This window comes from Mustela nivalis (genome assembly GCF_964662115.1).
Source record: "Mustela nivalis genome assembly, chromosome: 19".
Taxonomy (NCBI): Eukaryota; Metazoa; Chordata; class Mammalia; order Carnivora; family Mustelidae; genus Mustela; species Mustela nivalis.
The window spans coordinates 10,869,402-10,883,150 of NC_139038.1; the positions used below are offsets into that span (position 1 = coordinate 10,869,402).

The window sequence follows — 13,749 nt, forward strand, 5'->3', positions numbered from 1 at the left end:
GCTGGTTGTCTGTTGGACAGTCTCCTTCATTCTAGATCGTGAGTCTCTGAAGCACGGGAACGGTCACATCTCCTACACCCACTCTGGAACCCAACAATGCCCGGCCCGTGGCTGTGACTCAAAGACCATGGGGTGACCTGGCATCCTTGAGGACAAGGTTGGCCTTACTGCCCTCCCTGCCCCAGCCGTGGAAGCTTGCCGGCTTGAGACCGGGCAGCAGAAACCTATCTCAGTTCTCGCTGTGGTGGGTCCTTCCCTGACCTGCTCACCCTCCAAAAGCACGATCCCCACCCCAGCCCGGCCACCCTGGAGGGTCAGAAGATTGCTCCCTCCGCGGGGAGAAGGCAAGGAATACACAAGCTTCCGAAAGTACCAAACTTGCATTTTAATTAAGAAAAGCAGAACTGGCTTAGCAGCCAGGAGCAGTCCCCAAGTATGAGAGGCTGTCACTTACCTAGCTGACTCACTGGACCTAGGAAAGGTCTGCAAGAAAACCGATACTATTACCTGACGTGAACACACAAGGAAGACAGATCAAACATCCGCATAATCAGCTTCTACGTGTAACAGAACTTAATGAACAAACGAACTTGAAACGAAGCCGCCCATTTATCCTCAAAAGGACCAGCTGTTATGAGGGGGATAGAGCCTGCCACCTGTTTATGATGAATGAAATCCCCGCTTTGTTCTCCAAGATCCATTTCAGGGTGGCGAGACCATAGTTCTCAGGGGGTTGAAAGGCGACTCCTTCTGGAAGGCCCTGCACGGCCACGGCCCCAGGGTCTCGCAGCATCTTCTCGTACGGAACAGGGACCATTGCTGTTGTCCCCAAGGCTTTCCCTAGAGGAAGAGTCCAGATGCCTTTAGATGGAATGAGCCCAGACGCTACCGGTCGGTTTCATTCGAGGTAGGAAGAAAACCTGGGTGGCGATACTCTGCTTTGAAGGTCAAGTAAAAGCTCATGTACCCCATTCCTTACAACCCAAGTTCATAAAATTCCCAAAGGGCCCAAGGAAGAACTTATCAGACATTTTACTTTACATCTTCACTTTAGAAAGAGGATATAATAGGTCTTTTTTCTCCAGTCTGTTGGAGACGATGCACCCAGGTTGGCAGGGAGGACCCGTGGTTCTTCAGGCTGCTGTCAACAAGGGATGGGAGCCCCCACCCACAGCTTAGCCATCCCTATGTCCCTATGTCCCTCCAACGAGTCAGGCCAACTTCCCGTGGAAAAGTTACAGAGTCAACATGGCCTCACGTTGCTGCCATCTTGGGGCCATGTCAGCCTTTCTGCACTGGCTGACCAGCCCCCAGGGAAGGAGCCCCATTTATCTCAGGGAAGGGTAGCCTGAGACCCCCAGATCCCCTATGCTCGGGGTCCCCCACAGTCAAGTGCTCACAGGGACCTGAAAGTTCCATAAATATATGAAGCTCTTTAAAAATGACAAAGACCGTGAGATGCTAAGGAAGGAGCTTATGTCGCAAGTAAGTACAACACCCCTGTAGCTATTTGGGTACTGAGCCCTTTCTTTCTTTTTAAAGATTTTATAAATTTATGGCAGAGAGACACAGTGGGAGAGGGAACACAAGCAGGGGCAGTGGGTGAAGGAGAAGCAGGCTTTCCCCTGAGCAGGGAGCCCAACATGGGGCTCGATCCTGGGACCCTCATGACCTGAGCCAAAGGCAGACGTGCAGTGACTGTGCCACCCAGGTGCCCCAGCCTTTTTTTTTTTTCAAGATTTTATTTGTAGGGGCGCCTGGGTGGCTCAGTTTGTTAAGCAACTGCCTTCGGCTCAGGTCATGATCCCTGGATCCCGGGATCGAGTCCCATGGCAGGCTCCCTGCTTGGCAGGAAGCCTGTTTCTCCCCCTCTCTCTGCCGCTCCCCCGGTTTGTGCTTTCGCGAATAAATAAAATAAAATTAAAAAAAAAAAAAAGAAGAAGAAGAAGAAGAAGAAGAACTGGCTTTTCACTTAAGGAGAATGTGGAGTTTTAAGTGTCAGAGGCATCTAAGTGGTCCCATGAATAAGGTGATCTGAAACGGGGTCCAGTTACCCCTTGGTGAACTATTCAGAGAATTAATGCTTGGCCTGTGAACTTTACCGTAACAAAAGCAGAAATAGTCCTCAACCGCTTTTCTGAGTATTTCCGTTTCTCCTGAATCCATCGGCATCCCGTTTGCAGGGCCCGGGGGCTTGGCCTCCTGCGTTTCTTGGGCAATGCCTGTAAGTGAGTGACAGGCACAGAGTCATTGTCCCAGCACTTGTCTTGTGCGTTCCCTTCATATCTCTGCTTCTGGTATTGTGAAGCAAGAAAGGGGAAGAATGAAGAAACACAAAACCCTTTTTTTTCCCCCTGAGTAAATTCTACCCCCAAAATGGGGATTGAACACACGACCCTGAGGTGGTGACACACGGCTCTGACTGAGCACCCAGGTGCCCCTAAAACAAGATCTTTTATTAAGAAAACCCACAGAGATGGGGTGCCTGGCTGGCTCAGTTGGTAGAGCATGCAACTCTAGATCTTAGTGTTGTAAGTTCAAGTCCCATGTTGGGTGTAGAGATAACTTAAAAAATAAAATCTTGAGGGCGCCTGGGTGGCTCGGTGGGTTAGGCCTCTGCCTTTGGCTCGGGCTGTGATCTCAGGGTTCTGGGATCAAGTCCCGTGTCGGGCTCTCTGCTCAGCAGGGAGCCCACTTCCCCTCTCTCTCTGCCTGTCTCTCTGCCTACTTGTGATCTCTCTCTGTCAAATAAATAAATTGAATCTTTGAAAAAAATAATAAAATCTTGAAAAAAATTGGGGGTTCCTGGGTGGCTCAGTCAGTTAAACATCCAACTCTCGATTTCAGCTCAGGTCATGATCTTAGGGGCATAAGATCGAGCTCTGCCTCGGGCTCTGTAGTCAGCTCCACTGAGCATGGGGCCTGTTTAAGATTCTCTCTCCCTTGCTTGCTGCCATTCCCTGCCTGTGCTCACGTGCACACTCTCTCTAAAATAGATAAGTAAGTAAATATTAAAAAAATTTTTAAAAACTCACAAAGACCAGGGCATTTTTGATGAATAGGATAATGTAACAGTGATCATCACCTCTGAAATGAATCTACGAGAAAGAACTATAAATAATTCCACAGACAGAGAACAGTAGTAGCTCCAAGGAAATGATAACAGAAATGCTATTTGCTGTATAGTCTGAAGGTAACAGTCATGGTATGGGGAGACCTTTACCATGGAATGAAAGTAGAGGCATCACGACAGACATTAAAATTATAAGGCAAGTGTTATAAACCATTGTTCTGGTCACCAAATTTGACAACTTACATGAAAGGAACTAGTTAAAAATGAGGTTGAAAGTAATATTAGAAGTGCCTGAGTAGTTCAGTCGTTAAGCATCTGCCTTCAGCTCAGGTCATGATCCCAGCGTCCTAGGATCGAGTCCCACATCGGGCTCCCTGCTTGGCAGGAAGCCTGCTTCTCCCTCTCCCACTCCCCCTGCTTCGGTTCCCTCTCTCACTGTGTCTCTCTCTGTCAAATAAATAAATAAAATCTTAAAAAAAAAAAAAAAGAAAAGAAAAAGTAAGATTTACTGAAATGCGTACCAGAAGAAATAGAAAGCATGAACAGTCCTGTATCTGGAAAGCCAGCCTGTATCTGGAAAACCAACTGTGAAACTTGGAAAAAATCTGTAATTAAATATCAACTATTGGGGCACTTGGGTGGCTCAGTGGGTTAAGCCACTGCCTTCAGCCTGGGTCATAATCTCAGGGTCCTGGGATCGAGCCCCGCATCAGGCTTTCTGCTCAGCAGAGAGCCTGTTTTCCTCCTCTCTCTCTGCCTGCCTCTCTGCTTACTTGTGATCTCTCTCTCTGTCAGATAAATAAATAAAATCTTAAAAAAATATATCATCTATTAGAAATCCAACCAGCAAGGAGCTTGGGGGGCTCAGTTGGTTAAGCGTCTGCCTCTTGGTTTTAATTCAGGTCATTATCTCAGGGGCATGACACTGAGCCCCGTGTTAGGCTCCACGGTCAGCGGGGAGTCTGCTTCTCTCTCCCTCTGCACCGCCCCCACCCCCTTACCCATCGCTTGTGTATTTTCTCTCAAATAAATAAATACACCTTTAAAAAAAAAGAAACTCAGCCGGCGCCTGACATGAGTGGAATGAGAACCAGCATCATGTTCATCAATTACACACTCACTGTATTATTTAAAGATTGCTTCATGTCTGAATCTATCTTCCTGAGCTTGCAGACCCTAATTTTGGTCTTGAAAACCAGTCTGAACTAATCAATCCCTCTCTCCTTCCCATATTTGTATGATCTTGACATGTAAACATATATTTATGTCCGCATGTCCTCTGACAACCCTTGGGAACATCTACATCTCTATCTCCCCTCTCTCTCCACACTCACATTCACATTATATCCTCTGAGAAAACTTTTGTGGGTCCTTTCCTCCCCTTTCTTGGTTCTAGAAAATACTAAGGTGCCTAGTCAGTATTTGGTAGATGACCTACCATGGTAGAGATCATCGCTAGGCAAGGTGTAGGTTTTAACTAACACCCTAGACTAGTTTCCGTCACATATGACCCACAGGCTCACTGGCGATCCTCACCACCTATAACACATTGAAGGCTCTGATGGTCCCATAGTGAAAAAGGGAAAATGGTTATTAACTCAGAGGACTACCTAACAAGCCCTGAGTTTTTTCCCTTTCCTTTGGGAATAAGTAAAATAAGAATTTTTATTTATTTTTTATTTTTACTTTTAAAGATTTTATTTATTTATTTGACAGAGGGAGAGGGAGCCAGAGAGGAAACACAAGCCAGGGGAGTGTGAGAGGGAGAAGCAGGCTTCCCGCCGAGCAGGGAGCCCGATGCCAGGCTTGATCCCAGGATCCTGGGATCATGTCCTGAGCCGAAGGCAGACGCTTAACAAGTAAGCCACCTATGTGCCTCCCCACATTTTTTAAAAATAAGAATTTTTTAAAAGATTGTATTTATTTTTTTTCAGAGAGAGAGAGACATGGGGAGGGACAGGGGAGAAGGAGAAAGAGAATCTTAAGTAGACCCCATGCCCAGCGTGGACACTGAAGCAGGACTTGAACTCGTGTCCCTGAGATCATGACCGCAGCCGGAACCAAGAGCTGGATGCTCAACCCACTGAGCCACCCAGGCGCCCCAGAATTTTTTAAAAATGTGGGTTTATAAAAGGAGTCGAAGATCGTTTACTCTATGTTCCTCACATTTCTTTTACAAAACCAGGGTGCTCCTGAGGACACAGGACAAAAGCCACTGGCCCTGTTTCTTGGACTCCTCACTGTGAGGCAGCTGACTCATGGGGATGCCAAGTCACAAGACAGGTATCAGGACCACTTTTAGGATAATGCTTAGGGCGCCTTCAAAGAAAACGTCACGTAAGTCCTCCTATCAACTATTTTAAGAGTTACGAATACAAAGGACAAAACTGTTAACACCTACAGTATTTTGCAAAATCCTTCTGTAAATCGGTCCTGGCGTTGACAAAAGCGCGTCCTCTCTCGGTTCCGACGACAAACACGTCCGTCTCATACATGGCGATGCAGGCCACTTCTGCCTTGGACTTGGCCAGTTCTTTACACTGAAACAGACATGAGGAAGAGGGTTACACACCAGTGTTATACACACCCAAGTCTAGTGGAGCCCCAGAGATCTGTTTTGAGAAGAGAGCACGGGGGCGCCTGGCTGGCTCAGTCCACAGAGTGTGTGACTCTTTTTTTTTTTTAAGTTCTTTTTTTTTTTTTAAGATTTTATTTATTTATTTGACAGACAGAGACAGAGATCACAAGTAGGCAGAGAGGCAGGCAGAGAAAGAGAGGGAGAAGCAGGCTCTGCTGAGCAGAGAGCCCGATGCGGGGCTCGATCCCAGGACCCTGAGATCATGACCTGAGTCGAAGGCAGAGGCTTGACCCACTGAGCCACCCAGGCGCCCCAGAGTGTGTGACTCTTGATGTCCTGATTGTGGGCACATGGTGGGCACAGAGATTACGTCATTAAGAAAACTATAAAATTAGGTACAAAAATGAGTATTCATTTAGAATGAGAAAAATCCCCCAAAGAAACAAAGCAAATCCACCAAGCAAATACCACAAACATCATAAAACCTAGAGAACATATTTTTATTAAGATAATTGTGATTAAAAAAAAAAAAAGATAATTGTGATTTTTTATTTTTTAAATAAATTTTTTAAAATTTTTATTAACATATAATGTATTATTAGCCCCGGGGGTACAGGTCTGTGAATCATTAGGCTTACACATTTCACAGCACTCACCATAGCACATACCTTCCCCAGTGTGCATAACGCAGCCAGCCTCTCCAAACTACACCCCGCCCCCGCATCAACCCTCAGTTTGTTTTGTGAGATTAAGAGTCTCTTATGATTTGTCTCCCTCCCAATCCCATCTTGTTTCATTGATTCCTTTCCTACCCACCAAACCCCCATGTTGCTTCTCCACTCCCTCATATCAGAGAGATAATATGATAATTGTCTTTCTCTGATTGACTTATTTCGCTAAGATTTATTTATTTTTTAAAAAATATTTTATTTACTTATTCGACAGAGACAGAGGGATCACAAGTAGGCAGAGAGGCAGGCAGAGAGAGAGGAGGAAGCAGGCTCCCTGCTGAGCAGAGAGCCCTACGCGGGACTCGATCCCAGGACCCTGAGCTGAAGGCAGAGGCTTTAACCCACTGAGCCACCCAGGCGCCCTGATCACTGTGATTATTTGTTCTTCATCCACTGTTCCTGGCCCAGAGCTCCTAAAACCCTTGGAATTTCTTAAGAGAGCAATAAAGAGGTCTTTTGTCAAGATTAATGTCGGGACGCCTGGATGGCTCAGTGGGTTAAAGCCTCTGCCTTTGGCTCAGGTCAGTCCTGGGATCGAGCCCCCACATCAAGACCTGCATCAGGTTCTCTGCTCAGCAGGGAGCCAGCTTCCCTTCCTCTCTTTCTGTCTGTCTCTTTGCCTACTTGTGATCTCTGTCAAATTAAAAAAAATAAAAAATAAAAAAGATTAATGTCAAGGTTCATGGGGCTGGTTGCCAGGGGAACCAACCACGTGAGTGGAGGAGTGGCACTTTCGGTCCTGCCCCCTGGCCTCCAGGCAATGGAAAAAAGGCTAGAAGCTGAGTTCAGTCCCTAGTGGCCAGTGATCTAATCAGTCGTGCCTATGTAAGGAAGCCTCCCTAAAACCCCAAAAGGACAGGGTTGGGAGCTTCCAGGCTGGTGAGCACGAGCGCTTTAGGGAGACTGGCTCACCGGAAGCGGACACGGAGGCTGCACACCCCTTCCCCAACCCTGCCCTGTGCCTCTCTCCCATCGGGCTGTTCCTGAGTCACATTCTTTGGTAGTAAACGGTGAGTAAGATGTTTCTCCGAGCTCCGTGAGCTGCTCTAGCAAATCAGTCTAACCCAAGGATGGGGAGGGGGCCTCTGGAACCTTGATCTACAGGTGACAACCTTGACTTGATGTTAGCCTCTGAAGTGAGGGGCGGCCTTGGAGGGTAGTGGGGTCCTTACCCGGTGGGCTCTCACGCTCTCTACACGGTCAGCACTGAGTCAGACTGTAGGACCCCCGGGCGCCTGGGTGGCTCAGTTGGTTAAGCGTCTGCCTTCGGCTCAGGTCATGATCCTGGGGTCGGAAGATCGAGCCCCACATCAGGCTCCCTTCTCGACAGGGAGCCTGCTTCTCCCTCTGATCCTCCCCTGTTTCGTGCTTTCTCTCTTTCTCTCTCTCAAATAAATAAAAAATTCTAAATTAAAACAACAACAACAACAACTGTAGGACACCCAGTAGCCGTCAGAGAATTCCTGCTGCTTGTCAGAATCGGGGGCAGGGTCTTCACAGCTGACACCCCGCCCCTACAACAGGACTTTTTCACCTGAGAGTTTTGCCAAAGGACTCTGATTGCCTCTTCCTAGGACAATTTTGTAAACTTTTCTATAGACAGAATAGAGAGAGAACTTGGTATTTCTTCCAACCTGGTTGATTACGTTTTTATTATTGACGGTAGAGATGCATAGAAGGGGAAAATTCGTACCTAAGACACACTCTCTGTTCATCACGTGTATGCCCTACAGACCAGAAATCTGTCACATCTACCTTGTGTAAATCCTTCCAAAGATTGGAAAGAACGTGCGGTGCGTTTATAACTATGTTGGTGGGTATATGCCCAACCAGAGAGACCTTCTGCCCGACCAGAGAGACCTTCTGTTTTGACAAACAAATCCTTTATTTACAGTTGAGAAACAGGGGCGCCTGGGGGGCTCAGTCTGTGAAGCTTCTGCCTTCCGCTCAGGACCAGGGTCCTGGGATCGAGCCCCGCATGGGGCTCTCTGCTCAGCGGGGAGTCTGCTTCCTCCTCTCTCTCTCTGTCTGCCTCTCTGCCTACCTCTGATCTCTGTCTGTCAAACAAACAAATAAAATCTTAAAAAAAAAAAAATAAGTTTCCCTGTTTAACAACTGAATCTTCCACAGACTAGTTTCGGGCTCTGTACATTGAAAACCTGCCTCTCGGCTTTCTGCCTGTGTCCGGAGAGGAGCCCCTGTTCCCACCAGGGTGAACTCGCGTCCTACCGACCCCCGATGTTCCGTTACTGGGTGGGCCGGCACAGCGGACTGGGAGAATGTTCCTGGAAACCATCCCCCACGGGGGCGTCCAGCAGGAGCTCAGCCTCACTCGGAAGCCACTGCAAGCCACACGAAGACGCTGCACTAAATGTATCCCCAACGGAGCTTTCCCCTTTGGAACCCCAAAGATGCCTCGGTCCCCGCATGTCACCGGACCCACGGCATCATGGGAGGCAGAATCCTGCCCCCCCATCCCCACAATGTCCACGGCCTAATCCCCAGAGCCTGGGAATGAATATGTCACCTTAGGTGCAAATGGGTTTGCTAGCTGTGGTTAAGCTTTAGGATCTTGACAGCGGGGGATTTTCTTGGACAATTCAGGTGGGGCCAGTGTAACAATCACGGCGGGTTTTGATAGGGAACGAGGGAGGCAGAGGAGGAGGGGCGACTACGGAAGCCGAGGGCAGAGGAGTGCCCTTGCTGGAAGGGGCCACAAGTCCAGAAACGCAGGTGGCCTCTGGAAGCCGGAAAAGGCCAGCCGCAGTTTCTCCCCGCGGTCCTGAGCGGAAGGCAGAAGCTTCACAGACTGAGACCCCCAGGCGCCCCTGTTTCTCAACTGTAAATAGAGGATTTGTTTGTCAAAACAGAAGGTCTCTCTGGTCGGGCAGAAGGTCTCTCTGGTTGGGCATATACCCACCAACATAGTTATAAACGCACCGCACGTTCTTTCCAATCTTTGGAAGGATTTACACAAGGTAGATGTAACAGATTTCTGGTCTGTAGGGCATACACGTGATGAACAGAGAGTGTGTCTTAGGTACGAATTTTCCCCTTCTATGCATCTCTACCATCAATAATAAAAACGTAATCAACCAGGTTGGAAGAAATACCAAGTTCTCTCTCTATTCTGTCTATAGAAAAGTTTACAAAATTGTCCTAGGAAGAGGCAATCAGAGTCCTTTGGCAAAACTATCAGGGATAGTCCCCTTGATACCTTGATATCAGTCCCATAGGACTTCCCCCTTTTTTTGAGATTTTATGTATCTATTTGTCAGAGAGAGAGAGAGAGAGCACAAGCAGGGGGAGCAGCAGAGGGAGATGGAGAAGCAGGCTCCCCGCTGAACAAGGAGCCCAACATGGGGCTCCATCCCCGGCCCCTGTGATCATGACCTGAGCCAAAGGCAGATGCGTAACCAACAGAGCCCCCCAGGCGTCCCTCACAGAGCCTGTTTCCCACCTCCTGGCCTCTAGAACCGTCTCCCAGTGTGGGCTGCTTTGAGGCACTATCTGGGGAACACAGGGGTGGCAGTGGGGGGACAGTCCGAGCAGGTCACAGCGACCCTGCCGATGCGGGGAAGAGCTCTGACTCAGAGAAGCGCACAGACTCGCGCGCACTGCTGCGACTGCCCCACGGCCCCGGGAGGGGACACAGATGCGCCCGCTCCGTTCGCGTCACGGCAAATCTCCCTGCATCTCGGTTGCGTGAACCAGAAATTCAGCACTTCATCTCCTGGAATTAGAGAACCCAGTATCAGGAGAAATCACTCATTTTTATTTTTAATTTTCAAAGATTTATTGATTTATTTGAAAGAGAGAGGTGCTGCTCAAGTACACAGTGGGGAGGGGCAGAGGGGGAAGCAGGCTCCCCACTGAGCAGGAAGCCCGACGCGGGGCTCGATCCCAGGACCCTGAGATCATGATCTGAGCCAAAGGCAGAGGCTTGACCCACGGAGCCACCCAGGCGCCCCTCTTCTTAGCTTCTTAAAGCATATTAGAAGCAGCATTTCAGAGGGGCTCACACCCCCACTGGGACTGTGGGAGAGGCCATGTCACCCTCTCATGACGGATGAGGATCATTATTTGGGGGCTGGACTTTGAGACCTGCTTCCCGAGAACAGGGCATGGAGGGGGACGTAGTAACTAGACAGTGAAAAAACATGGCAGACACTACTTGTTTCAGGGTTCTCCAGAGAAACAGAATGAAAAGGAGACTCTCTCTCTCTCTCTTTCTGTCTCTGACATGAGCTTCCGTAGAAGGAACTGGCTCCTGTGGTTATGGAGCCTGAGGAGTCCCATGGTGGGCCTGCCTTCAGCAGCAGACGCAGAGGAGCCGGCGGTGTAGCTCAGAGGCCTGAGAGCAGAGGACGGAAGCTGTAGATCCTACGCGGAGTCCGAAGCCCGAGAACCAGGAGATGGATGTACCCGCTCAGGCGCTCGGCCAGACAGGGGAGCCCACCCGTCTTCTGACTTTTCGTTCTACTCCGCCCTCCATGGACACCCGCCCCCCGCGGGGAGGACGGTCTGCTCCGCTCTGTCCTGTCCCGCCACTCAAGTGCTCGTCTCTTCCCGAAACACCTTCACAGACCACCCCAGAGGTCGTGTTTAACCGGATGTGTGGGCACCTGCGGCCCGGCTGAGTTGACAGACAGAACTAACCATCACACCCGCCTCCCCAGGTGACCGAGGTGAGCCTCGCCAGGGACCAGGTCATGCTGGCGTCATGGGACCCTCACGCAACGGGACGAAGTTGGGGGGATCTCACCTCTGTGGTCTTCTTTCCGAAACCCCAGTCCAAGCAGAGGAGAAACCCGGTGAAACCCAAACTGACCGATTCGAGAACATCCCTACTGGGACTCTGCGAGACCGTCGAGGTCGTGAAAATCAAGGGGCGACTGGGAAGCTGTCCCAGACCAGCGGTGCCGAAGGAGACCTCATGACTGAAAGCAACGTGATGCCCCAGGTGCCCCGGGACAGAGAGAGGACATCAGTCAACATGCGCATGAAATCTGGGGCGTCTGGCTGGCTCAGCCGGTGGAGTGAGGGACTCTTGATCTCAGGGTTGTGAGTCTGAACCCCATGCTGGGTGTAGAGAGGACTTAAAAATAATAAAAACAAAAACAAAAAAAAACCAACTTTTTTTTTTTTAAGGATGTATTTATTAATCTGAGAGAGAAAGAGGGAGAGAATGAGGAGGGGCAGAGGGAGAGAAAGAATCCCAAGCAGACTCCCCACGGAGCGTCCACCCCGACGCGGGGCTCCGTTGTACAGCCCGAGATCATGACCTGAGCCGGAATCAAGAGTCGGACACTTAACTGACGGCGCCATCCAGGTGCCCCCCAAAACCCAGCTTAGTTTCCACAGGGTCGAGGGAGTAATTTTGTTCAGTGAGTGAAGAGTTTCCATTGAGGAAGATGAGAAAGCTCTGGAGACAGATGGGGGTGAGAGCCACCTGACAGGGTGGATGGCTTTAATGCCCTTAAACTGGTTAAAGGGGTTAAAATGGTACATTCTGTGATCTGAATCTATGTATCTTACCACAGTTAAAAAAGAAAAAACAACAAGTCTTGATGTTCCCCCCTATGAAAACTTTACGACTCACATCCAATCTGTCGCTAAGTCCCGTGAACTCTACAGACCCTTCCGGAAGCATCGCCGCGTCCCACCAGCACCACTTCCGGCCTCATGCATGCCACGGAAGTCTCCGCCTGGACCACAGCCTCAGCCCGCCGGCCGGCGTCCCAGCCGCCTTCTCCTGTTCTACGGTCACCGACCGTCCACACAAGCACATGCCCCCCGCGTGACCCCTTCGTTCGGAACCTTCCGAACCCTTCCCACCACACTGCAGAGAAAGCCCCAGAGCTCTGCGTGATCTGGCTACCTGGGGCCTCTTGTCTCATCGATATTGGACTTCTTGATGTGCCTTGAAAATACCACACTTGGGCGCCCGGGTGGCTCAGTGGGTTAAGCCTCTGCCTTCGGCTCAAGTCATGATCTCAGGGTCCTGGGATCAAGGGACGCATCGGGCTCTCTGCTCAGTGGGGAGCCTACATCTCACCCCCACTCTCTGCCTGCCTCTCTGCCTACTTGTGATCTCTCTCTCTCTCTGTCAAATAAATAAACAAAATCTTAAAAAAAAAAAAAAAAAAAAAGTACGGCACCTGAGCACCTGGGTGACTCAATAGGTTGAGCGTCCAGTTCTTGGTTTTGGCTCCGGGGCGTGAGATCGAGCCCCACGTCAGGCTCCACGCTCAGCACAGAATCTGCTTGAGATTCTCTCTCTCCCTCTTCCTCTGCCCCTCCCCGGCACTCGCCCTCCCTCCCTCTCTCTCTCTCAAATAAAGAAAGAAAATCTTAAAAAAGAAAAAAAAAAAAAAAGGGCCAGCTCCGTCATTTTATAGAATGTCCCTTAATTGGCTTTGTCTGGTGTTCCCCCATTAGATTCAGGTCATGCAGGAACCACAGAATCAGTGACGTCCCTTCTTGGCATGTCACATCGGGAGGCATGTGACGCTAATCTGTCCCATTATCCTGATGTCTGCTCTGACTGCTTGATGAAGGGCCCATCTCTCAGGCTTGTCCGCCTTTATAAAGGTGCAGATTTCCCATTTCTAACCAGTAAGTATCTTGTGATCGGATCCCTTGAAGGGATGTGCATTTCTCACCAAGTTTTGCCCCCAAGGTCCATTTTACACACTGCAGCTAACGAGGGGGTATCAGTGGACTATTAGCTTACCTCTGAATTCAGAACAAAAGCATTCTCAACCAGGGGAACAGAGGCGCCCTCGTTAAATGTTCAGCTCTGGAAAGCTCACACTGATTTAATTACATCCATAATGTAAGGAGCGTCTTTAAACATGACCCGATGAACCCGGGACCTCCATGGAGAAGGCTACGGCCACACAGACAGCGACATCTATCTGTGGTGGGGTAGTGACCCGGTGCTGGTATTTCAGCAGTGGTCCCACGAGGGGACATTTTATAGAACTGAAGACTGTCTCACCATGGACTCCAGAGCAGACACGAGGAACGTCACCACCATCCTGCTCTCCGAGGACTCCTCGTTTTCCATGGGCAGAGCAGACACTTCCACTTGGGCCATGATCCCTGTCCAAGAGAAGTCACAAGACAGTGAGCGGTGGAAATCCTATGTCCCCCGAGCACGTGTGCAGAGCTGCGAGGGTCCTCGCCGATGACCTAGTTCCAACCTCCCTTTACCGGTGAAGAAACTAACCAGAGACCCAAAGTAGTTTGGGGCGCCTGGGTGGCTCAGTCAGTTAAGCATCTGCCTTCATCTCAGGTCATGATCCCAGGGTCCTGGGATCGAGCCCCGCATCGGGCTCTCTGCTCAGTGGGGAGCCTGCTTC

General features: G+C 49.7%; 1 protein-coding gene and 1 long non-coding RNA gene across 2 annotated transcripts in view; one reads left to right on the top strand and one right to left on the bottom strand.

Moving 5' to 3' along the window:
- The window catches only part of LOC309853996 (general transcription factor II-I repeat domain-containing protein 2), a 35,357-nt gene that overhangs the window by 19,427 nt on the left and 2,181 nt on the right, over positions 1–13,749 (bottom strand). Inside the window, exons 2-6 of the mRNA XM_082712632.1 lie at positions 13,386–13,489; positions 5,475–5,613; positions 2,103–2,222; positions 657–840; positions 455–483 (exon numbers count right to left, since the gene is read on the bottom strand). Coding sequence (XP_082568758.1) covers positions 455–483; positions 657–840; positions 2,103–2,222; positions 5,475–5,613; positions 13,386–13,484 — 571 coding nt within the window. The 5' untranslated portion in view covers positions 13,485–13,489. The remainder of the gene's footprint in view (positions 1–454; positions 484–656; positions 841–2,102; positions 2,223–5,474; positions 5,614–13,385; positions 13,490–13,749) is intronic.
- LOC309854008 lies at positions 7,232–11,513 on the top strand. Its single transcript, XR_014306050.1, has 2 exons — positions 7,232–7,392; positions 10,640–11,513. It is a non-coding gene; the product is annotated as an uncharacterized lncRNA (long non-coding RNA).